At 39.3% G+C, this 27,863-nt stretch overlaps 2 protein-coding genes across 2 annotated transcripts; both read left to right on the top strand.

Annotated features, from left to right (window-relative positions):
- Window positions 1–12: 12 nt before the first annotated feature.
- slc15a1a (solute carrier family 15 member 1a) lies at window positions 13–9,654 on the top strand. The gene is made up of 22 exons (XM_058083112.1): window positions 13–286; window positions 582–669; window positions 769–910; window positions 2,024–2,143; window positions 2,262–2,361; window positions 2,520–2,610; window positions 2,872–2,955; window positions 3,345–3,427; window positions 3,506–3,592; window positions 3,664–3,753; window positions 3,827–3,871; window positions 3,944–3,976; window positions 4,055–4,143; window positions 4,834–4,915; window positions 5,497–5,616; window positions 5,695–5,838; window positions 5,909–5,955; window positions 6,863–6,970; window positions 7,049–7,160; window positions 7,234–7,371; window positions 8,474–8,581; window positions 8,660–9,654. The coding sequence occupies exons 1-22, from the start codon at window positions 227–229 to the stop codon at window positions 8,876–8,878; spliced, it is 2,190 nt and encodes a 729-aa protein (XP_057939095.1). The 5' UTR covers window positions 13–226; the 3' UTR covers window positions 8,879–9,654.
- A 524-nt stretch (window positions 9,655–10,178) lies between these two features.
- stk24a (serine/threonine kinase 24a (STE20 homolog, yeast)) lies at window positions 10,179–27,431 on the top strand. Its single transcript, XM_058082569.1, has 11 exons — window positions 10,179–10,678; window positions 14,661–14,891; window positions 16,752–16,808; window positions 16,906–17,014; window positions 17,346–17,503; window positions 18,836–19,021; window positions 19,104–19,249; window positions 19,321–19,453; window positions 20,636–20,704; window positions 20,788–20,924; window positions 22,639–27,431. The coding sequence occupies exons 1-11, from the start codon at window positions 10,637–10,639 to the stop codon at window positions 22,670–22,672; spliced, it is 1,302 nt and encodes a 433-aa protein (XP_057938552.1). The 5' UTR covers window positions 10,179–10,636; the 3' UTR covers window positions 22,673–27,431.
- Window positions 27,432–27,863: the final 432 nt, after the last annotated feature.

Genomic DNA, 27,863 nt, shown 5'->3' with positions numbered 1-27,863 from the left:
GGGTATAATGTGTCCACTTCATAATGCTACATTAGTACACTTCGTCTGTTACGATACGTTGCAATGTGTAACTGTTTACACTGTATTTGTATTAATAACATTTACCACTTATTAGCTTCGGGGCAGTGTGTGTGTAATGATAATGATAATTTTGTTGAACTTGGTAATAGAGTCCAAGTGAGCAAACATACAGCTTTTAAAGTTAACTTTTATAACAAGAACTAGAATGACACAGTATGGCGTCGCACAAATGTACTTCACCCACCTCCCTCCACGGGGGCTACAGGTAAAAGTCATGTTTTCTGCATGTAGAAATATCATTATTGTGTATAAAATTGTTTTTTTTTTGTTAATATTTTTGGGGCTTCTGGAACGTTTTGATTTACATGATTTCCCGAGTGAAAAATCGACGAGAAAAGTTGTACGCGGAAGCTTATTTATGTATTGGCTGTGGTTCGTTATTGGGAAAGTTCGCGCGGATTCGTAGCTGGAGGTGCCGCCATTTTTGTAATACTAGCTAATACTAGCTAGCTAATAATAGCTCTTTCATTGATGTGATTGTTCCTCCTGTTGCCTTTCAGGATATCACAGTATGTGGATACCCGCTCAGCATATTCTTCATCGTGGTGAATGAGTTCTGTGAGAGGTTCTCCTACTATGGCATGCGTGGTAAGGACTATTTGCCATGCAAATTTAATTCAAAACAATTAGAGCGTGAAGGCGTTGGATTTACGTTGCCTTGTGGTCGCCTTGCTCATCTGTCCACAGCGGTCTTGGTGCTGTACTTCAAGTACTTCCTCCTCTGGGATGATGACCTTGCCACCTCCATCTACCACACCTTTGTGGCTCTGTGCTACCTCACCCCCATCCTGGGGGCCATTGTGGCTGACTCCTGGCTGGGCAAGTTTAAGTGAGTGGTTTGTTGTTGGATGCAAAATCTCAAAAGACGAAAAAATATACAATCTGAGAAGAAGAAATCATAATTAAGAATTTTATTTAGAGTTCGTGTGCGTCATGAGGTGTTCAAGTTTTTTTTCCATCTCTGACTGAATGTGCAATACAGTACAGACACAACCTAAGGTAGTTGTGACCGCCAGGGGGCGCCAAATACTGGGGTGAAATTCACCTTCAATACATATATAGTAATACAATCGACCGATATGTTTATTTTCCGGCCAATGCCGATACCGATTTTTTTCCATCACCCTTAGCCGATGGCCGATTTTGATTGGGCCGATATTTGTGGCCGATACTGCTTTAGCTCCCGCAATTTACATGAAAAAATGACAATTATAACAAATATTCCAGGTCTCAAGTTTAAACAAATATTTATTGAAATGTAAACACTGAACACAGTAGGATTCAGCTTTCTCAAACACACATTTAAACGGCATTATCAACTTTAAAAGGAATAAATATTCAACCATGTGCAAAACATTTCTGTCATAGTTGAAAGTTTCATCTTTATGATGGCGGGGTGCCGCAACTGCGTGTGTTGCAGGGTCCTCCGGCAACACATAGCGGATGCCTGTCTGTAAATCATGCGGCGGAAAAATATATCGGCGAACCGATATTTCATTTAGTATTTTTTTTTTTTTTTTACTTTTACATTTTGCTCTTTATTTTGGAATAAATTATTGAACTGAATTATTTTAACATGGTTTTCAGCTCACAGATTTGCTTTATAAATGAAAGCAGAACCTTTATATTTTTATCCTTGGATTATATTTTAAATACAATTTTATTTTTTATTATGTCATGCAAAAAGTGTATTCAATATTTTTTATATATATTATTTTTGTGTATGTTAGAAATAAGTGCTGATTATTTATTAATTTTGTAGAAAAGTAGCAGGCAAATTTTCTTTTTTTGTATTTTTTGCCGGAAAAATAAGTTAAAATATATTTTTTTCTGTTGACGAAAACTTATTTATATTTTAATATGCCCCCCACACCCCCTCAAAAAGTTACACATTTACAAATGTTGACTCGGTGCATGTGAATGATTGTGTTTGTGCCTGCAGGACTATCATCTACTTGTCTATCGTCTACGCCCTGGGCCAGGTCGCCATGGCTGTCAGTGCCATCCATGACATCACCGACTCCAACAAGGACGGCTCACCTGACGACATGACCTTTCACGTGTGGGTTTCTGTGAAATAACGCTAATAACAACCACACTAACGCACTCGCAAGGCAAAACCATGGACCTCTAGGGCTTATTTTTATACTTCCCGTCTTGTTGTTTTTGCTCACATTCAGTGTGCTGTCAATGGTGGGCCTCTTCCTCATTGCTCTGGGCACGGGGGGCATCAAACCTTGTGTTGCCGCCTTTGGTGGAGACCAGTTTGGCGATCACCAGGTTAGTATGTGATCTTACTCAATAAACACATGCAACAAGCCTCCATCAATTATTAAAGTGGCATTATTACATACCGGTGCTTAAGTAACCAATCTCATCCAAATAAAATTAAAATAAAAGCTATATTTTCACTACGTTGACCATTTTTTCCTCTGCAGGAAAAGCAGAGAAGAACCTTTTTCTCTGTATTCTACCTGTGCATCAATGGAGGTAGTCTCCTGTCAACCATTATCACTCCCATCCTGAGAGGTAGGCAAACGTTGAACACATGCAAGGAATTCTTGTACCGATTTACACATCTTTTATCATGACTACAATGTCTCAAATGCTGCTAAGGTAGAGTAAAAACAAAAATGTTTCTTGCAGATTGTTGACAAATGTGTCTAAATCTGACATCACACATGATTACTGATTAAACTCACAGTTTTGCTTGACTTTAGAGGCGTATTTTTCCTCAAAGTTTGGTTAAAATTTTTTTGTATAAGTCTATTTGTTTATGTCTGTGTGCAGCTCAAGAGTGTGGCATCCATACCAAGCAGAGCTGCTATCCTCTGGCCTTTGGTGTCCCTGCTGCACTCATGGTGGTGGCCCTCGGTATGTACATACGTATATGAGACAGATATATTTTAGTCAGTGTACAGCTCCAAAGTGGTATATAATTATTTTGGTGTCGTTATCATATTTAAAAAAAAAAGGGAGGGGACCATTCCCTGCTTCAAGCACACATGTTGGAATTCGTGTTTTCCCTCACTGAACCGCAGCTCTCATGCAACCCCGGTCCGTGACACTGCCAACACCATTTTGTGTTTGTCAACACGAAATATTTAAATAACAATGAATGTGTGTTAACTGCCGGTTAGTATGTGACATGCAAATATCAAGCTTTCTGTACAACACAAGTTTTTCTCCCAATAAACAGCTTAGTTATGGAGATTATAAGCAGAAAAAGTATGTACTAATAAAGTGATGTACAATAAATACAGTGGTGTTCATCGTCGGGAGCGGCATGTACTACAAAGCAGAGCCTCAAGGAAACATCATGATGGACGTGTGTAGCTGTATCGGGGTAAGTTTTTCAACTCATTTAAAATGTCCCTTTTCAAATATCTGCGATGTCATTTTTCTGTTTTCTTTCTTCAATCAGTTTGCCATCTCCAACCGCTACAGGCACAGAAGCAACAGGTTCCCCAAGAGGCAGCACTGGATGGACTGGGCGGAGGAGAAGTATGACGTAAGTGACATGAGGGGGGTCGTATAAATACTCTGTCGTACATGTGTCTTATTTTACTTCCTGCATTTCAGAAACTCCTAATTGCGCAAATAAAAATGGTGCTGAAGGTTCTCTTCCTGTACATTCCACTTCCAATGTTCTGGACTCTGTTTGACCAAAAGGTATTTCATATTTCCTGAAAAGCTCCTCACTAGTGTGACGTTCTCAATGCTAAATGCTCATTTTGCATTGAAGGGCTCCAGGTGGACTTTGCAGGCCACCACCATGGATGGAAACTTTGTAAGTTCACCCATTGAAGAAAGCACTTGATAAGCCGAAAATATGAATGCACTCACCTCTCTGTGTCTGCAGGGGGCGCTTGTCATCCAGCCTGATCAGATGCAGGTAAATTGAAATCAGGGGGTTTACTCAGAATGTCTTACACTAGGTAGTAAAAACTGAATGCTGTTGGTCATTTTAAAGACTGTGAACCCCATCCTGATCCTGACCCTGGTGCCCATCATGGACAGTCTCATCTACCCTCTCATCCAAAAATGTGGCCTGAATTTTACGTAAGTTATACGGAATGTGTCGTATTTTATGACCATATTTCCAGACATAGTTGTCAGTCGCGTTTATTTACATTTATTTCCTTATGAACTATTTAAGATGTTTTATACAGGCATGTTAGTAATAATATTGAATATTATTATACACAAATAATGATACCTGAAATAATGTAAATTAAGGAGGGGAAAAATCACAACCGACATGGCCCTGTGTGGGGAAAAAATGATTGCCCCACTGTTAAAACATAACCAGAGATTACTCGAAATATATCAGTCTGTAAATATATTATAAAGCCATTTCTAAAGCTTTGGGACTCCAGCCAACCAGAGTGAGAGCTATTATCCACCAATGGCAAAAACATGGAACAGTGGTAAACTTTCACAGCTTTAAAAAAAAAGATCTAAGATTATCAATCATCTTGATTAGCTTTACAGTTATACTTAAAAATGTGTTTAATACATGTGAGAGGCATATTTAGGGCTTAAGCCTGGTTTATGTGGCAAGTAAACAATGGAGGAGGGTGGTGAGTGAACCATGTTTATTTTTATTTATTTTTTTTACATTCACTGGTAAAGCTGGAACGGAACCCCCTGCAAACGTGTTGCAGAATTGATGTCATTAGGTGAAGAATGCATCCCAGGTATTCAACCTGTTGTGATTGAGAGAATATACTAAGGATTTGTCTCCACCAGGCCGCTGAAAAGAATGACGGTGGGGATGTTTCTCGCAGCGTTGGCCTTTGTATGCGCTGCTGTGGTGCAGTTGCAAATTGATGTAAGTAGAAAATCGAACATTTTCTTCAAATATGGCTCATGTTTTGTTATTTATAAGAGAAAAACTGAAAAAAAGGTCTCGTGGGCATTGGGCCTGGGGTGATAATAAATAAATGAATTTATACGTGTTAGTCTCAGTGGGTGGAGGCGGGGCTTCACACACAGTGCAGAGGAGTGAAATTAAATTAGTAGATTCCATTCATTCATTCATTTTCTACACCGCTTATCCTCACGAGGGTCGCGGGGGTGCTGGAGCCTATCCCAGTTGTCTTCGGGCGAGAGGCAGGGTACAACCTGGACTGGTGGCCAGCCAATCACAGGGCACATATACTAGACAAACAACCATTCACACTCACATTCATACCTATGGACAATTTGGAGTCGCCAATTAATCTAGCATGTTTTTGGAATGGGGGAGGAAGCCGGCGTTCCCAGTGATGGCCGAGGTTGGAATTGTACTTTCTTTAAAAGTAGAGTTCAAATCTCGTCTCATCTCGTGACACCCCTACCACCATTTTTATTGAATTTTTATCACATTGAGGAATCGTAGAGAAATGACCTCTGTTGTGTAATACTCTTCAGAAAACACTCCCAACATTCCCATCAGCGTATCAAAGCCAGCTGAAAGTGGTAAACACGGGCGAGAACCCAGTCGCACTCAAACTGGCCAACCAAATTGAACTGGTCCTGACTCCATCTCAGGTACGTGGTAACAAAAGTGGTAACTAATTATTCTTACCCTCCTGTTTATTCATCATCCTGATTATCTGTGTTCATCAGGCCAGTGAGCAATTCTTCACATTCGAAGAGGAAGAAATTGTGGTTTCTGTCGTCAACCACGACGTCACAAGATCCGTCTTCCTAAGCAAAGGAGAGCGACAGACTCTGGCATTTCCCTCAAACCTCACACACGAGTGGCTGCTGGTCGGTTAAATGGATTTGTTTTGCTTGTCATGGTCAAACAATTGAAACATGCTCCGTGTCCTTCCCTCAGACCGAGGATTTGAAAGCCAAGCCGCAGCAAGGGAATAACGCCGTCCGGTAAATGCTATGACACTATTAGTCAGGGGTGGCTGGTCACAGGCCTGGGTGGTTTTTTATTGGCACTTGCGACATTCTAGAAGTGTGATAAAACCAGAAAAAAAATGGAAAAAATGCAGTTATTTTACAGGAATAAAGACAAAATATTAAGAGAGTAGAGTTATAATATTAGAAGAACATTACATTACATTTAGTAGAATTCACACACAATTTACGAACGAATGATTTGATGCAACATGATTCGAGATGTAGATCAGAGTGACAATCTATTCTAAACATAATTTAACAAGAAAACTAAACAAGTGCAAAAATCTGCACTCATTTTACAAGAATAGAGTCAAAATATTAAGAGAAAAAGTTGGAATCTAACGAGTAAAAGGTTCATATTTATGAGGATGAGTCACCCTAACATAGCTGGGATAGGATCCAGCCCCCCCTGCGACCCTCCTGAGGGTAAGCAATAGAAAATGAATGAATGAATGAATGAATGGACTTGGTAATATATTACGAGGAAAGCAGCAGGTTGAAATGTTTTATATAATATATTATATCATATATTTTATATCATATATTTTTATAATATTTTAATAATATGAGAAACAAAAAAACAAACATCATTTTTGGAAAATTTGTTTGAGAAAAATAAAAAGTGATGTTTCCAGAATACAATCAAAATATTATGGAAATAAAGTCATAATTGTGAGAATAAAAATTACAAGAAACAAAATAAAATGGCTATAATTTAGCGAGAATACATTTGTAATATTATGGAGACAAATAATAGCATTGTAGTAGATTAGAGTTGAAATATTAAAGAAAAATGTAATTTTTAAAGGCATATTATGGGAAACAAAAGAAAATCAACTTAATTTTTTTTTTTTTAAACATGCTTTTCTTTTTCTTTCAGCTTCATAAACGGAATGTCCACGCCAGTGAACGTGTCCGTTGCCGGCGGGGAAGCCAACTTAATCCAGCCGCTCTATTACTCCAACTATACTCAGATCAAAAACGGAATGTAAGTTTTGTTCATCCACCGTTCACCTCGGCCAGTTTATATCAAGTAATAACGCATCCCGCCTCAATGATTCCTCAGAGCCATTTTCACCATACGGATGGCTTCCCAGTCATGTGACTACAGCAGGGAGTTTGGCTTCGGAAGTTCGTATACTTTCGTTATTCCCAGCACGTTCACCTTTGGACCAACTGTAAGTCTGACACGCTTTCCTGCATGGTCACATTTTTAGTGAACTATTGATAATTATGTTTTTTTCCTGTTAGTGTCACGAGTCTATTAGTGCCATCGAAGACATCAAGCCCAACTCCGTCCACATGGCCTTGCAGATCCCGCAGTACTTCTTCATAACCGCAGGCGAAGTCATGTTTTCTGTCACAGGGCTGGAGTTCTCTTACTCGCAGGTGAAGACACACAAACAAGCTCAGATGTGGCCGGGGGGGGTGTTCATATGCTAGGAGGAAAAAAACAGCATCTCACCTTTGTGATATAGGTAGAAAAGTGCATTCGTATGAAATTGGTGCTTTTCTCTGTTGCTGGTTGCTTTTTTTGTTTGTTTTTTTTTTCAAAATATTCACAAAAATATTTTTGTATTATGACTTTATTTCCCAATGATATTTAGATTTTCCAAAATATAACTTTTTCCCCCAACATAATTTTCTAAAACTGACAACTTTATTTTGTTTTGCTTGTTTCTCATAATATTACGTGTCTTTAATATCTAAAATGGCATTGTCTTTTTCCATAATATTTTGACTTTATTCTTGTAAATTTGCAGCTATTTTCCATTTCCGCTGGGGTTCTTTTTCTTTAAATTTTCCAAGTATTTGATTTTTATTTCTTGTCAATTTTTTTCTCATAGTTTATTTCCATAATATTTTACTTTATTTTGATAACATTTTTCACAACCAAAAATACAATTTGGTTGTTTTGTTTCTCATAATATTAAGACATTTCTTTTCTTTAATATGTCAACTTTATTCTACTAATATAATTTTTTTCATGATATTACAATATTATTCTAAATTTATACTTTTTTCGTGTAATATTTAGATTTTATTCTTGTGAAATTACTGTTTTTTGTTGTTTTGAATTTTCCAACCATTCCAGCTTTCTTCTTCTTTTTCTTTCTTCTCATAATTCTGATTTCATGCCCATTATATTTTGGCTTTACTCTTGTAACATACCTTTTTCTGCAACCTCATTTTCCAAAAATTGCATCTTTATTGTTTTTTTTTTTTTTTTAAACATATTTCACCTTTATGCTACTAAAATGACATTTTCCTCATAATATTATGATGTTATTCTCAGAAAATTATGACTTTTCTTGTTAGACTTTGTTCTTTTAATAGTTTGACTTGAAAGACACTGCAGATTTTCCCATTTTTGCTGTTTTTTCTTAGTTAAATTAAATTATTAAATTATATTTTTAGAGCCATTTAAAAAACAAACAGGCCCCCAGATCATGGAACTGTATGCAGTGGTGAAACATTTGTCATTTTTCAGGCACCAAGCAACATGAAAGCAGTGCTGCAAGCAGGCTGGCTATTTACTGTCGCTATCGGCAACTTTATTGTCTTGATCGTGGCCGAGCTTGCCAAGATTCCCAAACAGGTAAACAAAGACGTCCCACAGAGAGCAACCAGAATGTGTATTTGTGCGGCGGAGTTACATGAGTTGTGTCCTTCCAAGTGGGCCGAGTACGTGCTTTTCGCGTCCCTCCTGGTTGCCGTGTGTTTCATCTTCTCCATCATGGCCTACTTCTACACCTACATGGACCCGTCTGAGATTGAGGCACAGTTCAAGACGAAGATTAATGCCGATGACAAGGACGACAGATGGGACAAGGACAAGAGGGACATCAGGAGAGACGGTGTTGACAGCGTTGATGACAAACAAACTAAGTTGTGAAAACTGAGACCAGCACTATGGCGCCTTAACAAGGAGGATGCGGGGTGTTTTTTATAAGCAAGAGCCAAAGGGAAATCCACCACAAAGTGCAGATAAGTATGTATGTGCAGTGGTGGAGCTAAGGTGAGACCATTGCTAATGTAGGGGTGGCAATAAGTTGATATCTAAAATGTCAAGATGGGTGTGTGTGTTACATTTCATTTACGTTTTTTTTTCTGCTGCCGTTTTTTTCATCCAACTGTTTCTTGTATTTTTTATTCTCATAATTATGACTTTATTCCCATAATATTTTGACTTTTTTCTGGTAACAGAACTTTTCCTGCAACCTAATTTTCTAAAAAAAAAAACTCAATTTGGTTTTTGTCTCATGACTTTAAAAAAATGCATAATTGTGAGATTCCAACTATTTCTTTAGAATCACTGCTGATTCTTTCTAATTTTTTTATTCAATTCTTAGAATGTGCCGTCAGGCTAGCACTGGAGGCTTTTTTTGTTTCCCTAAAATATTTGTTTTGTTTTTTTTTGTGATTATAATCATTCCTTCATTCATTCATTTTATACTGCTTATCCTCATGAGGGTTGCGGGGGGTGCTGGAGCCTATCCCAGCTGTCTTCAGGCGAGAGACAGTGGACTGGTCACCAGCCAATAACAGGGCACATATAGACAAACAACCATTCACACTCACATTCATACCTATGGACAATTTGGAGTCGCCAATTAACCTAGCATGTTTTTTTTCCCCCGGAGAAGTGATTATAATCATGACCAATAAATTACAAGCAAATTCAGAAACTCTGTGTTGTTTTTCTTTTGACTTTTTATGAGCATCACAATTTTCAAAATAAAAGCATCCATATCAGTATCAACAATGCTGGACCTGTATTTACCTAGTACGGGATCAACACCAAAATTTGCAGTATCTCCCACCTTTAGTCTAAAGGTCTGCATGTTTATTTGTCATTCCAATAAAAACCCTTACATGCTTGAAACAAACTCGGTTACTAACGGTCCTGTAATAGGCAATAAATAATAAAATAATGGAAATAAGTATTCCAACAAAGAACACCATACTGGTAAGAAGAAATGCCTCATAACAAACAACTGACGATTTTGTCACTCTGTTTGATCTACATCTCAAATCATGTTGCATCAAGTGAGTTGGAAAGCATCATTAGTTCGTAAATTGTGTGAATTCTGCTAAATGTAATGTAATGTTCTTCTGTGACGCTACAGCGCGAGGGGGTGACGTCATCGGCACCACGCACTACTCTTCGCTGTGATTGGCTGTCCTCAAATGAAAATGACATTAACAAAGATGGCGGCGAGTGAGCTAGAAAAGTGATGAGAGCAACAAACGATCTAACTATATAACAGTGTATTTATTAACTTTTTGCGACTCTTCCGTGCCGGCACTCTGCTTTGGCACCGGGAGGAATACAAGCATAGTTTGAAGGCTCTTGCGGGTCACTGGAGATACAACATTTAGCCAGCTGGAACTGTTTGCCAAGTAGCAGTTGAAGTAGCTAGCGGTGCTAGCGTTAGCTAACTGCGGAAGGCAGGGGACGCGGTTCGAAGTACACACCGACACAAGTCAAGCTGAATTTTGTTAAAAATCAGCTTACTTTCGCTTGTCAACAGTGTCGCCAGACGTATCGGAACTGCACTGCGGATCAAGTCGCCTCAAACAGGAGTCGGAAAGCAACCACAGTGCCGAAGAGCAAAGCTGTAAACGACGTTTTCTTAGCTGACCTGACGCCATGGCTCACTCCCCAATACAAAGTGGGCTTCCAGGGATTCAGGTAAACTCATTATACCGTCGAATGCTTGCTTGTTAAGGACAAGAGCTGCTACTTTTATGTCTTTCTTATCTGCGTCTCAAAAGTGTCACTACTAGCCTCGAGCTGTATGCACACTTTCTACAAGTACGTTGACATCATGTACTCTTTTTTTAATGTACATTTTAGGACTTAAAACGAGCATTGCTGACACAGAATGTCGTATGGTTATATTTCATGTGTTTATTTTTAATGCATTATATCAATAATTATGTTTTTGTTGTACACCCAGTGTTGGTTGTAACTTGTTTTACAGTAACGGCAATGTAATTATAATTTTTAAACAAACTGTATTCTGACCATAACATGTCAACAGCAGTGCTGAGTTCCATTATCTCCAACTTGCACACCATCTCGGCTTCTGCTCCACACCCACACAACACTTGCTCATTCTCCACCAATCACATGCGAGGTGCATTCACGGACATGGCAAACACACACAGGTGGTTCCATTATGCCAGTGCTTCTCATTTTTTTCTGTTTTCTGAAAAATTATGTTTTCTTTACAAATGCAGCCTGAGCAAAGAGCAAAAGCACTTTGACGGGATTCATTGTGTTTTCTCCAAGTGCCCTTTTAATGTGGTCATAAACAAACATCTAGTCCAGGGGTCGGCAACCTTTACTATGAAAAGAGCCATTTCACCCACTTGCCCACTAAAGAAAAATAGCCTGGAGCCGCAAAACGTTGTATGTTTAAAACAACATTGGAGGGAAAAAAAAAGACGAGTTGGAGTACTCTTGCTAGTACTGGAGATAAACTTTTGTTTTTAAATGAGCTCTAATTTATTTTTTAGAATCGTCAAATAACTCATTAATAATAATTAATAACTCAAATAACTCAAAGTATTACTCATTTCCCTTCATGTTAACCTGTCAGAGAGAACTGGATAGCATCCTGTCTGCTCATTCAGTCACCAGTCAGAACTCAGTCAGGATGCATTCATGGTCTCACACAAAGTTGGATTTTTGTAAACTCATAACAAAGACGTGCAATTTCACCACACGGGTGCTAAAAAATATTCAAGCATTGCAAAGGGAGCCGCAACAAAGAGGCTGGAGAGCCACATGCGGCTCTGGAGCCGCGGGTTGCTGACCCCTGATCTAGTCAATACTGGTACTTTAAGCTAATAGAGAAAGAAGGGATAATAATACAGTAGATGGTTTGAATTGAAGTGGCATAGAGGATGAATGGATCACTGTGCATTAATAGCAGCCGATGATAGAATACTCGTTAAAACAAGAAGAGGCATTAGAGATGTATTTTTTTGGACCTGAGACTTGACTTGGACTCATGACCAAAGACTTGGACGTCACTTGCAAAAAAAGAAAAAAAAAGACTGAACACTGCTTGAAGGTGGGAGATACAGAAAACGCACTCATGAATGTGGCAATATATTGAGGCCGGCAAAATTATCAAGGTCACTTTCATTCATTGTGTGTAATATTGTGTAATATATTATTCATCCTCCCAGACAGAGTGCCCACAAGAGCGGAAATCTTGTAAAAAAAAAAAAAAAAAACCTGGAAATGTAATTTCCAAATATTGAAGCAGATTTTAACAACGTCCTCTGTGTCGACTCAAAATGCCGAACACAAGCACAAGTGCTGCCATTAGTCGAATTTCCGGTCATCATCACAGTTGCCCTCTTTGCCATCACTGGTGCAATTCTGTGGTGATCAACCCCCCCTCCCCCACCTTTGAGCCACAGGTTCTGTGTCGTGTTGTCAGGAGTTGTTGGAAGCCAGCCATTAGGGTGTGGTGCTTGGATGAGACGGACTACTGTGGTGCAGATGGGAGAGCATCACACACACACACATACACACACACACGCGGTGCTTTCAGAGGGAGGTTCAGTTGGCTTTATTCAGCGGCGGTAAACCTGCTGACTGGGGCTACGCTTGCAAGTACATTCCCATCGTGTGTATAGTCTGTGCTCACAGCGCACTTGTTGTTTTTGCACAGGACAAGCTCAACATTGTTTTCACCTGGATGGCTCGACAGAACACACCAATGTTATCATAGTTTTTGGTTGTGTTGTCTTTGCTGTGCTTTACTCTGTGCCATCCAATCTCTTTGATGTGAAACCATTTGCAAGTAGATTTTCATGTAGCGTCGCAGTAGAGACACAATTTGATACTCTTTTTCAGCTTTATTGACAACCTTAACACCAACAACAGTGCTCAAGTCCCATGTTTCCTTGTAGCTCTCAACTTTAGCAACAACCAGACTTCCTCTTTATCCGCCAATCATTCATCATCATTCACAAACGCTGGAATTTCCAACATCATCCAGGTCGTTGCACTGAGTAGACACAAGTCTAGAATGACAACAAATATTAATTTTTATAATGGCAATTTGCATATACTTCATGAAGAGTGATAAAATGAATGGCGTCCCTCCTTATTATGAAAATTTACTTAATCCCCTAAAAATATTTCCAATGCAATTTAGCCCTGCCACAAAAGTACCAGCCGCTGTAATGTCAGTGATTCAAAAAGAAGGGTGGTGTAGGAAATCTTAGTTTTTCCTCTTTTAAACATGGATACCTGCAAAAAAAACACGTGTAGTCAACGTTGCCTAGCACAAAAACACTGGACCGTCTTTGATAGTTGATTGAACTGTGGTCATTGGGGGACCACCAGTGTAGCGCTCGCTCAGTAATGGTGGCTGGCAGGCGTGAGTGCATTTGCTCGCACTGTCAGACGAAGCCTTTTGGAAGATGGCCTGGTTGTCAGGAAGGGCAGCAAAAAAAGCCACTATTTTGAAAAACACCAGACTGGTGTTCTGCAAAAGATACAGGTACTGAACTGCCAAAGACTGGAGTTAAACAATTTTCTAGGGATGCTCTGATCTTACCCATCATCCATGACTGAAATTGTCCAATAATGATACCGATCACAGATTGTCTGATGGCGTATCATGCAGTGGGACGAGTACTGTCCAGCGTTGGCTACATGAACTGCAGTTTGATTGACGATCACATTATGAGCCTGAAACCCATCTTACTCAGTCAAGTTTATTTAAATGCAATATTAAATTAAAGCTTTTTTAAACGGCATTTATCGGCATATGCTAATCACATGCTTTTTCATAGAAAACTCTGCATCCCTACTATTTTCTTTTCTGAGTCTCCTTTCTGATTGTTTGGGGAATCCAAGGAGGAAAAAGGTGAGCGCTACCTTCAGTCCTGTGTCACGCAAACAGTAAAGGATTCTGAAATCATTCATGTGTGGATTGCTTGTCAGCCAAGGGACTGGCCTCACTCACAATTTTGCCCTAAGAACACAGCCATGAATAAAGAATAGGACCAAAACAACCTCTGAAAGCAACTTTTTCCCAACCATCTAAGAGCAGTTAAGGACAAACAATGCCTCGTCCAAAGTCAAAATTGACAAACAATTAAGTAGCTTGGGGAAAAACATCTGACAAAAAGATCTAAAAACACTGAAGCAGCAAACTTTGTGTCAAAACATTTGTCTACGGCTGTACTCTTTTTCATACTGGAGTTTTAGACCTGCCACACTGCGGACTGTCGAGTCTAATCATCACACGGCATGGACGGAAATGGGAGTGGCCCACTTCAGGACCACTATTCCCACTGCTGCTCCATTGGGAAATAAGCCATTTATTTCAGTCGATAGGTCCGACACACCGACCCTCCCTCAGTTTCTTTTACGGCTTAATGGTGGGAAGGTCGTTAAACCTAAATTATGTTTGTATTGCACTGGTTTCAATTATTTAAACAACCTCAGAAGTTGACATATCAAGGTTAGATGTTGTCACTTCTGTCTATGGAGTTGAAGGCCACATGAAAGGATGCCATGGAAGAATGTGACTGGTTAAAATGTGGATGTGTTGCCTTTTTGAATGTCACTTGAATGGAGTCTTTACATTTTTCCCGGTTTTGTTATGATGCAACTAACACACCCTGTTGTTGTCCACCAGAACCTGAAAGCTGACCCAGAGGAGCTCTTTACCAAGCTGGAGAGAATAGGCAAAGGCTCTTTCGGCGAAGTCTTTAAAGGCATCGATAATCGGACTCAGAAGGTGGTGGCCATTAAGATTATTGACCTGGAAGAAGCAGAAGATGAGATAGAGGACATCCAACAGGAAATCACCGTTCTCAGCCAGTGTGACAGTCCTTTTATCACCAAGTACTTTGGATCCTATCTCAAGGTGAGCGGGAGCGGGAACATCCTTTTTATGAAACCTGAACCAGTCCGTGCCCCGTGTAATGTGTCATAAATATTGCATTCATTGTGGTTTGGCGATAATGACCTTGAGTAGTTCAAGTAGTCTTAACACTTAACACGTACCTCAGAAGAACGAAATTGAATGACTGTGTCAAATGTAGTAATTGCGGTGTGGAAACACCATCATTATATTAATTACTATCTTCAAAGCTATGGAATGCCTAAGTTGTCTTCTCAAGGCAATACAACGCGGTTGTCGATGAAACATCTTTGGTATTTTGGTTTTGGTACAGCACCGCTGACTACAAAGGCTCGGTTGTAAGTTGTAAATATTTGTTGTAGTACATTCTCGCACTGTGTGATTGTGCTTACAGTGCCTCTAATAGCATTTAGTGCAGTACTTAAGGGGAGCATGGCCAGTAATGGCAGTCCATTATCTCCACAATTATGCCTCCAGCTGGAGGAAAATATTGCAGCTTTTTTGAGCATACGCAACGCAAGTAGGTTGTTTTGTTGTGTTTGTGTTATGGACACACTATGCTGCTAGTGGGAAACATTTAAGTCCTAGCTGTTGAGCGCAGTTGTTGTGGATCTTCTTTAGATAAATTGGTGGGTTTAATGACCATGGATTTTTGTTATAGTACGAGGGGTGTCCAAACGTCTTCCAGCTAGGGCCTCAAAATGAAAGGATGAAAGGGCCACTTTATTATTTTGTATGCTCCAGATGTTATACATATATTAAGAGAAAACTGCATTTCAGTTTTGCGATATATACGTGAAAAAGTGCATTAGCATAAACTTTGCTCTTTGCTCTTTGCCCTCTTCCTCCCTCCCCCCTTTTTGCTGCTATTTTTTTATAATTTTCCAAATATTTCAACTTTCTTCTTAAATATGTCATACTTAAATATTTCATATTACGACTTTATTGTCACATTTTTACTTTATTGCCATAATATAACTTTTTCTCCAACCCAATTAAAAAAAAAAGTATCATATTACAACTTAATATTTGAAAGCTATGATGTTAAACTGCCTTTTTTCTTCATAATGTTACAAGATTAAAATTTGGACTTTTTTCTTGTGAAAATATGACCTTTTTTTCCAATATTTTTAAACTTCATTCTCCTGAAATTATAACTCTTTTCCAACTTCTGCTACTGTTTTTTTAAATTCTATTTTAAAACGTTTCATGGAAATTATGACCTTATTCCCATAATATTTATTTGTGTAACTTTTTCCACAACCTAATAAAAAAAATAACATCTCAATAGTTTAGCTTTATGCAACTCGAATGACATTATTTTTTAATTTTAAATTGCATCTTTTTTTTCTGTTAATATTCTTATTGTTTTTTTTTTAATTGAAATTACTGCAGATTTTTGCTGTTTTTTTTTTAAGATTTGTTTTTTTTTAGAATGTCCCATAGGTTGATCAAAAAAACAGCAGCAGCCGCAAATGGCCCTTGTATTGCACTTTGGACACCCCTGTTAAAGTACATTGTAAATATGAATGGAGTCACTTTAGTCCCAGCATGGTTTATGGTTGTCCTAAGGTTCTGGCTAGTGAGTCAAAGTGTCCTTAGAACTCCTTCTGTACTATCTATTCACACTGACCATGATAAGGAAGTCCTGCTGTGTCATTGTTGGGAATTACCCGCTGGACTTTGTCCTGCACTTACACAGAAATGAAAATGGTGCATGCTGTAAAATAATACAAAAACAGACCAATTGCGTAACATCCATTGCTTGTATGCAGATTTTTTTTGTAGATTTGTGATCTCACATATGCGAAAGGACACACCGGATGACAATTGTTGAGTACGTTTCTTGTATTTCTTTTTCAGGGAACAAAATTATGGATTATTATGGAGTATCTGGGCGGAGGATCTGCCCTAGATTTGGTAAGCCTACAAAGTCACTGACCAATAAAGATTATTAGATTTTTTTTTTTTTCCAACCTAAAGGGTCTCACACAGACCTGTTTCTCTGTCTGTCCAGTTGGAACCAGGTTCCCTCGACGAGACCCAAATTGCCACGATTTTGAGAGAAATCCTAAAGGGGCTGGAATATCTGCACTCGGAAAAGAAAATTCACAGAGATATTAAAGGTATGCTGTGCTTTAGATTACTACGACTTGTGGTAAACAAACTAAAACGAACAGAAACCCTCCCGTGTTCTTGAAATAAACCCTCCAAGTTTATACAACAACTCCACAAAACCCTCAGCAGAATGTTAGCCCCAACACCAGATGTGTATGGGCTGGTCCATTATTGTTACAGAGCACTAAATGTATTATTTTTTTTATTGTTAAATAAATTTCCTTCTACTTTATTGTTTTGACCAAACAATAATAAATCCAATTAATATGAAGCAACATCAGTGTAACGATCTTTTCTATAATAAATGCAATAATCACTCTTATTGTTTCCCATTCACAGCAGCCAACGTGTTACTGTCAGAGCAAGGTGACGTGAAGCTGGCGGACTTTGGTGTGGCGGGCCAGTTGACCGACACCCAGATAAAACGGAACACGTTTGTTGGTACTCCTTTTTGGATGGCACCTGAAGTCATAAAGCAATCGGCATACGATTCAAAGGTCAGAGTTGTCACACTTTTTTTTCTTCCAGTGAAATAAAACTGCAGTCGAGTGACGCACTTGGCTGATAGATGGATGCTTTATGGAGAAAAGAATTTTCGCCCGCTGCACCTGTGAAGGATGGGCAGGAATATAGAAATAGAATTTCTATGGTCAGCATAAAATACCTAAATAACTTTTGAATTCAACTGAAAACTAATCTTTTTTTTTTTAATCTTAAATGAAAAAATTATTCATTTAGCCTCGTTTTTTTATGGTATATTCCCAGACCTGCCAACATGTATTTGCTTTTCATACACGTGTTTGGTTGGCTTGCAGTAAGCGCTCCTTCTTTCTTTAATTATCATTGCTTCCTCACTTCGAAGGACGCTAACAAGCACATTTTATTTTAGTTATGTTTACATTATGAACCAGCACTTGAGCAGGGAAGTCAGTTTCTAGTTGGTTGATTTATTCAGAAATTTTGTGTGTGTCAATTGGAATAATTTTTGTTGTTCTGGTTGGCTTCAATAATTTTAAGGGTTGTATTCCATTACATCACAGATCATTTTTGTTTAGATTTAGTTATACAGTAAACCTCGGATATATCGGACTCGGATATATCGGAAATTCGCTCACAACGGACAGATAAAAAAGAACCAATTTTTCTGTAATGCATTTCCAATAAAAATTCATTGCATATATCGGATTTTTTATAATGGATTTCGCCTATTTTGGACAAAATCTCCAGTCCCGTTCCAATGCATTTCCATTAAATTTCCCTCGCATATATCGGATGGCCGCATCGTGGCGCTCCGATTCGCCGAATCGTGACAGGCCGCTATACGACGTCATTTGCAGCGTTGCCTGCGCTTCCAGGTACATTGGAAACATAGTCAAGGAAGTGCCTTTTTATAACGGATAAAATCCGATTTACGCATATACCGGATATAAATCCGATATATGCGTAAAACGGACATTTTCCGGTATACGCATATAACGGATTTCGCTTATATCGGACAAAACCAGTGGGAACAATTGAATCCGATATATCCGAGGTTTACTGTATTTAATTGTAATATAATAAGTTTTTATTGCATGTTTGAAGTTTGAAATTAAATTTTTTGCACCCCAGGAATGGTCTTCACTGCAGTGAGGACTAATGGGGATCTGTAATAAACAATAAACTATAAACTGCTCTAGGCAACTATTTAACCTTTTAAGTGCCAGAGTTCCAAAATTGTGACAAGCAACATCGCCCAAAGGGTTAAATGTCAATCAATCCCTGTTGTTTTGCACACATAGTCATAAGATGATTTTACTTATTGTCTTTGGACCGTCTTTGCTTTGCAGGCAGACATCTGGTCGTTAGGAATAACAGCAATAGAGCTGGCAAAAGGCGAGCCCCCCCACTCGGAGCTCCATCCCATGAAGGTCTTATTCCTCATCCCAAAGAACAATCCCCCCACGCTGGAAGGAAACTACAGTAAACCACTTAAAGAATTTGTCGAAGCCTGCTTGAATAAAGAGCCCAGCTTTGTGAGTTGAAAGGATTTCTTTTCATGCTGTTTGCTAAGTTTTACTCTTGCAAAATCTCCAGCTGATATACTTTTTTCTGTAGAGACCGACTGCCAAAGAGCTGTTGAAGCACAAGCTGATTGTACGGCACGCCAAAAAGACGTCCTACCTGACGGAGCTGATCGACAGGTACAAGAGGTGGAAAGCAGAACAGTCACGGGATGAGTCCAGCTCCGAGGATTCAGATGAGTACGTTGACGGCACCGTTGCTGTTTGTGAAACAACTCCTCTCTGAGCTAAAATGGATGTGCCTTTTGTAGGGAGCCCCAAGGCCAAGCGTCTGGAGGCAACGACGCCCCCAACGATGACTGGATCTTCAACACCATCAGGGAGAAGGACCTGAAAAAGGTTCAGAATGGCGCCGTGCAGCCTGCTGAGCTGGAAATGAAACCGGTAGGAGAATACACACCAATGTCGCGGTGAAACTATTTTATGGGGGTGTATGGAGTTGGTGAAGACAGTCTACAAATTGCACGTATTTGGAACACCCGATCCTAACCTTAAAGTACTCGTTAGCTTTGATTATGCTTTTTTTCCATCGAAGTTCAACATCTGCCGCATTCCAAACAGAAGCTATAGTAGTTTTACACTTGATCAAACTTACTTAAGATTTATCAGATCAACATACATATGATCGTTGTATGAGATTTCAAGTCGTGATATTAGATTGCGGCTGCCGAGTGGTTAGCATGCGGGCCTCACAGCTATGAGACCCGAGTTCAATTCCACCCTCGGCCATCTCTGTGTGGAGTTCTGTGTGCATGTTCTCCCCGTGCATGTGTGGGTTTTCTCCAGGTACTTCGGTTTCTTTCGGTTTACTTCGGCCATGATATATAACAGTATAAAAATATAACACTCTGTCCTCGCTTATCTTACAAAGAACATAAAATTCATCACACAGTAACTTAACACTCAAAAGGTATACCTGAGAAAATATACAGACATTTACCAATACAAGTTTAAATGGAATAGCTGTGCTTAGCGCGCAGGTCTCAGAGCTAGGAGACCCGAGTTCAATTCCACCCTCGGCCGTCTCTGGAGTTTTGCATGTTCTCACCGTGCATGGGTGGGTTTTCTCCGGGTACTCCGGTTTCCTCCCACATTCCAAAAACATGCTAGGTTAATTAGCCACTCTAAATTGTCCATAGGTATGAATGTGAGTGTGAATGGTTGTTTGTCTATATGCGCCCTGTGGTTGGCTGGCGACCAGTCCAGGGTGTACACCGCCTCTCGCCCAAAGACAGCTGGGATAGGCTCCAGCACCCCCGCGACCCTTGTGAGGATAAGCGGTAGAAAATGAATGAATATTAGATTGCACTTCACTCATCCATTTCACCACTTCCTAAAGCTGCACTCAAAGCATCATGGGAACTGTAGGTCTTTTGGACATAAATTAGCCACTTCACTGTTCAGGTAGTAGGGTTCAAAGCGTGGGAAAAACGCAGCAGCTTATACACCGGAAATTATGGTAATTAACTGACACGTGCCTGGATACTGTTGTCAAAATGTCACATCACCAGCAAGCTATGTGAAGTCCATCTTTTCATCTTTAAAACTTTCTTGCAAATGTTCCAGGAGCAGGAGAGTCCAAAGAGGCCTTTGTCACAGAGCTTATCGTCAATCTTCTCGCCATTGTTTTCCGAGGTACAACCAACTCAGAAATAGAATATTTTTACAAGAAAACAAACCTTTTATAAATAAGAACTAAATCGCCGTTGTCGCTGCAGTTGAAAGACAAGGGTGAAACCAGCAATGGCAAGCCTGAGGCTGCAGAGGCGCTGCAGGAGGCCATTTTCCTGGCTGAAGACATCCATCCAGGGGTGTGTGACTCACTGGTGGCTGAACTGGTGCAAAGACTTCAGAGGTAACACACTCCCAAGCCAGCTTGCAAAGTACACGCATCAGAGCTCCTCACTAGTCCTGGTTCTTTATCTCAATGCACTAGATCCTTGCACATTCCCGATTCAACACTCATGGAAATGTGCAGATTTTTGTTTCAAAATATTTTTTTCTTCAAAAAATTGGCAGGGTTTAAAATTGCCAAAAAAACATTTAATTCGTCTTAAGTCAATAATAATTTACTTGTAAATAAGAATAATACCTGGTAGTAAAGCAGGGGTGTCCAAAGTGCACCAAGAAAACATCAAAACATGTCATTTTACGAACAGAAAGTTGAATTATAAACCAATGTTATATCACAAAATGACTAATGTAATTTTTGGAAAAAGGGCATGCTACAAAAATAGTCAAAATATGGGAATGAAATTATAATTTCAAGAAGAAAAATTTATGTAAAAAAAACAACTGTAATTTCATAAGAATCAAATCTAAATATTAAGAGAAAAAAAGTCTGACTAAAAATTGTGTGTGGGGGGGGGGGCGCTGTTGGCAATAAAGTCCTAATGTTACAAGAAGAAAATTCATGAAGATTTAAGAAAGCTTAAATATTGAGACAATTGACAAAAAACAGCAGAAATGGGGGGGGGGGGGGGGTGATACAAATGTTTCACCTACAGTATCTCTCAAAGCTGAGATGTGGTTTTCTCTTCAATCCAGTATGTATAACTTCTTAGCATACTTAATATGACAGTGGCCCTTGTAGTAAAGCATGAAATGTACATACAATATAGGCATATAGCATACATATAGTACATCAGTGTACCTAACACATATGCTGAATGACACGACAGCAGTGCATGAAGGTGTTTGTGTGGGTTCATCGGGATTAACTTTGACAGTCAGTCAGCTTAGCGAGTCAGGCGTAATCCTCGTGAAAATTGGGGATGTACGGCGTACTTAAGTGTTTTATGTTAATGTTCTAATGAAAAACACCGTCGTCCCTTGCTGCATAGCAATTCCAACATTGCTCCTTCACTTTTTTCAAAAATGAATTAATAAATGATTTAAAAAATATGCTTATTTAAGCAATTTGTAAATAAAGAATTTTTAGAGCCACCCTCGTGAGGATAAGCAGTAGAAAATGAATGAATGACATTGCAAAAGAAGCATTTTAATTGTGAATGTAGTGTTGTGCATTTGCCACTAGGTGTCACTGTTTGCTGCTATGTCTACTATATTGGGTATCAAGAGCCATTTCAAGCTGCCATTACAATACACTGATAGACAGTTGCCCCTGCGAGAAGTACGCTAACGTACGAGTCCAATCTTATTTATAGGGGTGTCACAAGATACTCAATATACGAGATGAGGTTGGGAACGAAAGGAGAGGAGATTTTAATATTACTTTAAGAAAATTAATTACAATGAAAAAGTATTTGTAGTAATGTTATTTGAACTACTCTTCTGCCCTCTGTGTATGCTACCGGCACTGCCTCCACACAACAAAACAAAGGGATTGTATGACAAACAAAACGGACTCTCTCCGTTCATGCCATTGTTCTATGGAACAAGCAGGCCAAGGTGCTGAAACCAATGAACAAAGTGAACTCACTCCCTTCCTGCCTACCTACCAGTGTCAGAAACCTATTTAGAGTGATTCATTGTCATTAAATGGATAAAGTAAAACTCCAGAGCACATGCTAATCTTTCTGTGTCTCCCTTTTGTCATCACATGTCAGGTTTTCAGTGCCACAGGCGGCTGCCACGCACTGAGGAGAAGCACATCCAGTTCGGCTCCAATCCACCACCGGGGCGGCCCCGCGGCCTTCAGACTTCCACAACAGATTTACGTCTCTTGTCACTAATTAGCCCGCTAGTGCACAAGCACACCACTAGAGGGCCCTGTGCTGCGAGCACTGCGAGCAGCCCGGTGTTTTCCGCTTGAGGAGAGCGGACCTTAGCCGTCTTTTTTTTTTTTTTTTTTTGAGCTTTTAGTTTAGGTGAGTTGCGTGTGTGAAACGAGTGCTGCGAGACGTCCTTTTGAAAACTCAGGTATCCTGCTTTTGAAGGTCTTGTGGGAGGTAAGATGAGCTCGACGGGATGGTTGCTTGTACAGACTTGTAAATAAGCACATTTCTACAGATAACAGTAGTGGTTGTACAAATGGCCAAATGCAGACTGTAGATATTGGTTGTGAGGTAAATATTTTCAGACGAGAAAAGGCCATACATGAGATTGCCTTGCCTTCTTGTTCTTTTGTATATGATCACTCTTTCATTTTGTCCATTTTAATGACTTGTATGTTTCTCAAATCACCTTATAGTGTCAAACCCCATTTGCTCGAGCTGTAATTATTTTGCAGAATGTAACAGTAGCTCACAAAAGTGACTACAGCCCTCACATTGCAGCAACCATATTTATGGCAGTACTCTGGGTGGTCCTTTAGTTTCTAAATCAACTCCTACGTTGCCCACACTGTACTCAAAACACAGAAAGAACATATAAAGATACAGTAAAAATAAGATTAAATACAAAATTTTTATCCCTGTTTTGCACTACTGGAAGGGGGCGTTGCAAAGGAGGGCGAGACAGGCTTGTTGGGAGGAGGATGAGTTCACTAACATGTCAGTTTCATGGTCCAAGATCCTTTCACATGTTCAAGGATACCATCTGTTGCAATGTCTGAGCAGCTTTGTTGTATAGTTTCACTTTTCTCTTCTACGAGAAGAGCCTGCCTGATGCTTGGGGGTGCGGGGGGGTCCCCACTATGTTATCCTTAGTGCGTGGAGCACCGTATTAATCCGCCACGAGTGCTGTGACTACTTCCCAAGCGAGTCTATTGATAGTTTAGAGACCAAAATGACGTTGAGCGCTATGTAAGGCCCACCTGTATATCTTCCCAAGGGGACAAGAGTGTAGCAATGAAACCTGAATATCATTTAGAGTAGTCAGTGTACAGCGTTACATTTACATCTCCATTATTGTGGGAAAACTCTGCCAACACAAGTGAGCACACGTCACAATGGCCATCCACTTTTTTTCTTGCTTTATTGTTGTTTCTTTAAACTTTCATATTACTATTACTTGGTCATATGACTTTAAATAATGTATTTTTCTTTAATATTTCAAATTTATGCTACTGAAATGACACTTTTTTTGTATTACATAATTATTCTGTAAAATTAAATTTTTCTTTACAATATAATAATTTAATCTAAATATTTTGACTTTAATTTCGGCGCTTTAAATAAGAAAATATACATCTTGTAAATTTTCTTCAAGTATTTATGACTTTATTCCCATAATATTGTAACTTTATTCTGACAATATTCTAACATTTCCCCCAGCCTAATATTCCAAAAATTACAATTTTCTTAATTTTTTCATATTACAGCTGTAAAATACAACACATTTTTACTTTAATATTTGAACCTTTATTCTCACAAAATTACAATGTACAACAAATTTTCTAGCAATATTTTGCCATTAATCCTGTAAGATTATGGACTGCTTTTTTTTGTTGTAGATTTTTTTTTCTTGTAAAATAACATTTCTTTATTCCAATATTCTGGCTATTATCATAACGTAATTTTTTTCCCCTCCAACATATTTTTTACTCATATTACGTGTTTTGCTCTTCTGTTTAATATTCTTAAAACATGCATTTGGACACTCCTGTGGACACTTCTTAGAGGCCATGTTTCCCTCGATGAACCACATCTCCCCCAGTGACGGCAGCAGTCATGCACACCACCACTATGTCTAACTATAGGATAATCTTGCTCACCTGTGTTGCTGGATATTGGATATTGACACAATAATGGCGGTGTAGACTCTTTCAGTGGCTAGTCACGGTAAAGGATACACAGGAAGTTTGATTCCTGTAGTATTCGAGGTAAATGTGAGGGGTGTTGTGACTATTGTGGGGGTATTGTATGGGTGTGTATAAGAGGTGGACTTGATCTTGCGGAGCCTCTTTGGCTCTTTTTGCTGTGCTGACTTTTGATGAATGTTTTGTGTGGACGCCAGAAGCTGCTGTTATGATTTGCGCTGATCTGAGAAGGGTAATGGTTTAGTTGTCGTCCGCTTCTTTCCCACCCTTTTAGGATGCCGTTCCACCTTTTGTTTTCTTATGTCTTTGATTCTTGCATACTTGTCTCCATTGGTTCCACTTAAGAGTTTGAAAACCATCATCAGACTTCAGTCTTCCTGAGAGGAGCGCACCCGAGCGCACCCGCAGCTCCGATTGCACTTCAAGTAGAAAGAAATGCCTTTGGACTTGGAAACTTAGCAGCCATAGAAATAAAGACAGTAAACGTAGCATAATGACCCGCACAGGTGTGAAACGTTCCCCTCTCTGACACGAGGAGGCGGAGCCTTTATGATAAGAGAGGAGGAGTCAGGAGGCGCTTGAATGTGTGTGATAGTGATAGTCCAGCATAATGAAGCGTCGTGCTCACGTCGGGCTTCACGATGCGTTGTAGCATCGTCCGACAAAGACGTGATCCGTGTTGAACGCTGACTTGAATTGAACGCGCCTTCCCTGACCTGATGTGATGAAGATTAGCTTTAAAATGCTAACAAAATAAATGTTTTATTGTCATTTCCTTTCCCGGCTGGGGTTACTTTGCTGTCTGGTCTGACTTCACAGAAAGAATATCTTAGCGGTATCTTACATTTTACAGCCCCATGTGATTGTTTATTGTTGCATTGCAAGGATGACCCCCCCCCCCTCACTTTTTCACTTCCGATCCCATCTGAATTTGGATAACTGCCGATACCAGAGCTCTGTGTGCTTGAATGATATGCAACCAACGCCAAAACTATCAGCAAATATAGCTAGAAGAATATCAGCCACATATGACGAAACGTTCAAGGCTTCACAGACCGTTGGAACTTTTAACATCGCACGTAACTTCCGCGCCGCTACGCTACATTGTTGAACTCTACACTTAACTGATACTCTTTTGGCTATGTTGGCTGATATTCTTCTGGCTAAGTTTGCTGATGCTTTTTTGGCGACCTTTGCTGATATTTTTCTAGCTTTATTTGCTGATGCTCTTTTTTGGCTATGTTTGCTGACATTATTTTTGCTAATATTCTTTTAGCTACATTTGCTGATACGCTATTATGCAATTTTTTCCAGGTACATTTGCTGATATTATGCTAGCTATATGCTGATGCTCTTGGCTACGTTGGCCGATTTTTTTTTTCTTGTTACATTTGCAGATATTTTTCTAGCATAATTCACTGATGCTCTTTGGGCTACCTTTTGCGGATATTTTTTAGCTATGTTTGCTGATGCGCTTGTGTTTTTTTTTTTTTAGATGTTAGCTGAAACTGTTGTTGCTAAATTTGTTAAGATTCCGTTCGCTAAGTTCACTGATATTATCTTGGCTAGGTTTTGCTGCTATTATTTTTAGATACATTTGCCAATACTGTTTTGCTGATATTCTTTTTGGATATGTTTGCTGATATGTTTGACTATGTTTTGCTGATATTCTAGCTACTGATATTATTATTATTTTGGCTATTAAAAGCACCGACATGGCTCATGGATCGGACATCTCCGCAGGTGGTATCGGTTGTGTCGGATACGTGAGTTACGCTGGTATCACATCTCGATACTGATACTGGATCGGCCCCATCCTTAAAGCAAACCACAATCCACGTATGCTTTTCTACTTGTGTTAAAGGGGACTGTATGCAACCGTAGATTGTGCATATTTTTCACAATTATGAGCTAGTCCGCATCAAAATTGATTTTCTTTCGGCCCGAATAAAATAACTGGTGTTCATGCACATGTTGTGTATACACACACACACACACACAAAAGGATTCGTGTTGTTTTGCGAGGCTATACATTCAATGATAGCTAACATTAGTATCTAAACTTTGCCAAATCGCTATCATTAGCTGATGACCAGCATAACTAGTGTGTGTGTGTGTGTGTGTGTGTTACACTGGGGCATACTGTTGGTTGTCGAAGCAGGAGGTGGGTGACGTAATGCGTGTACGTTGGGATGCTGCCCCCCCCCCCCCCAACCTTTTACCTCCATCCTGATATGTGCCATGTCAAAACCCAAAACAAATTCAATCTAATTGCACCTTTTCTGTGCTCAAACTAATTGTGTATTTTTGTCTTGCACTTTGATTGTTTTTTGTTTTTTTTTTGTTGAAAAATGTGGTACTTAACCATGCTGCAGTGTTGTGTGCTTTTCTTCCCGTTTGTGTGTATGTCTGTGTGTGCGTGCGTGTGTGTGTGTTGTGTGACAGTCAGGATTAATCACGTTTCAGCACGAGTATATTCTTCATTCAGACTATTTTTATAACCCAGAGGAAGCAGTATTACGGTGATTTGATAGCGCTAGTTCAACGTGGCTGATGTGTCAGAAAGAATCAGTAAACACTGGAAAGCAAATGTACATTACATTTGATGTGATGCTGAAGAATCCAATTTACATCTTTTGTTCATTCAAGACAGTGCTGTTGGATTTATTGATGACGCAAATAAAAAATCTAGCACATTTATTACCTAGCTTTTTTTTTTTTCCCTCCACCCAAATCAGGATGAAGATTTGTACCAGAAAGCTAATATGGTTCTTTTATCCGTTCCATCCTCCTGATGTAGTAACCCCTCACACATTTGCCACTTTTTGGTCCAATAATGGGTTTTCTCTTTAGTAGAAACACCTCATTCACTGTAAGAGTGTGAGCATTTCTAAATCCATGGTAATATTGGTCAAATATACAGAATAACAGCATGGGTGGTTCAACTTTTTCCAGCAAGGGCCACATAGTACACATAGTACTAAGTGATATATCAGGAAAAAATGGCAACTACATCACCTTTGATTTGGGTGGAAAAGACCAACATTGCCATTTTGCTTTTGTTCATTTTGGCTGTTGCCCCTAAATATTTTTTTTTTCCGTAATATCTAAATATTTTGACTTTATTCCCCC

This window comes from Doryrhamphus excisus, chromosome 9 (assembly GCF_030265055.1).
Source record: "Doryrhamphus excisus isolate RoL2022-K1 chromosome 9, RoL_Dexc_1.0, whole genome shotgun sequence".
NCBI classification, from domain to species: Eukaryota; Metazoa; Chordata; class Actinopteri; order Syngnathiformes; family Syngnathidae; genus Doryrhamphus; species Doryrhamphus excisus.
This window is presented reverse-complemented; position numbering and strand designations above follow the sequence as displayed.

Bases quoted from the DNA above. Each gene is read 5' to 3' on its own strand.
- slc15a1a (XM_058083112.1), top strand. From the start codon at position 227: ATGACACAGTATGGCGTCGCACAAATGTACTTCACCCACCTCCCTCCA. The intron at 3,872-3,943 runs GTAAGTTCACCC...CTGTGTCTGCAG, and splicing joins CCACCATGGATGGAAACTTT to GGGGCGCTTGTCATCCAGCC. The intron at 4,916-5,496 runs GTAAGTAGAAAA...AATACTCTTCAG, and splicing joins TGGTGCAGTTGCAAATTGAT to AAAACACTCCCAACATTCCC.
- stk24a (XM_058082569.1), top strand. From the start codon at position 10,637: ATGGCTCACTCCCCAATACAAAGTGGGCTTCCAGGGATTCAG. The intron at 14,892-16,751 runs GTGAGCGGGAGC...TTTCTTTTTCAG, and splicing joins ACTTTGGATCCTATCTCAAG to GGAACAAAATTATGGATTAT. The intron at 19,022-19,103 runs GTGAGTTGAAAG...TTTTTTCTGTAG, and splicing joins TGAATAAAGAGCCCAGCTTT to AGACCGACTGCCAAAGAGCT.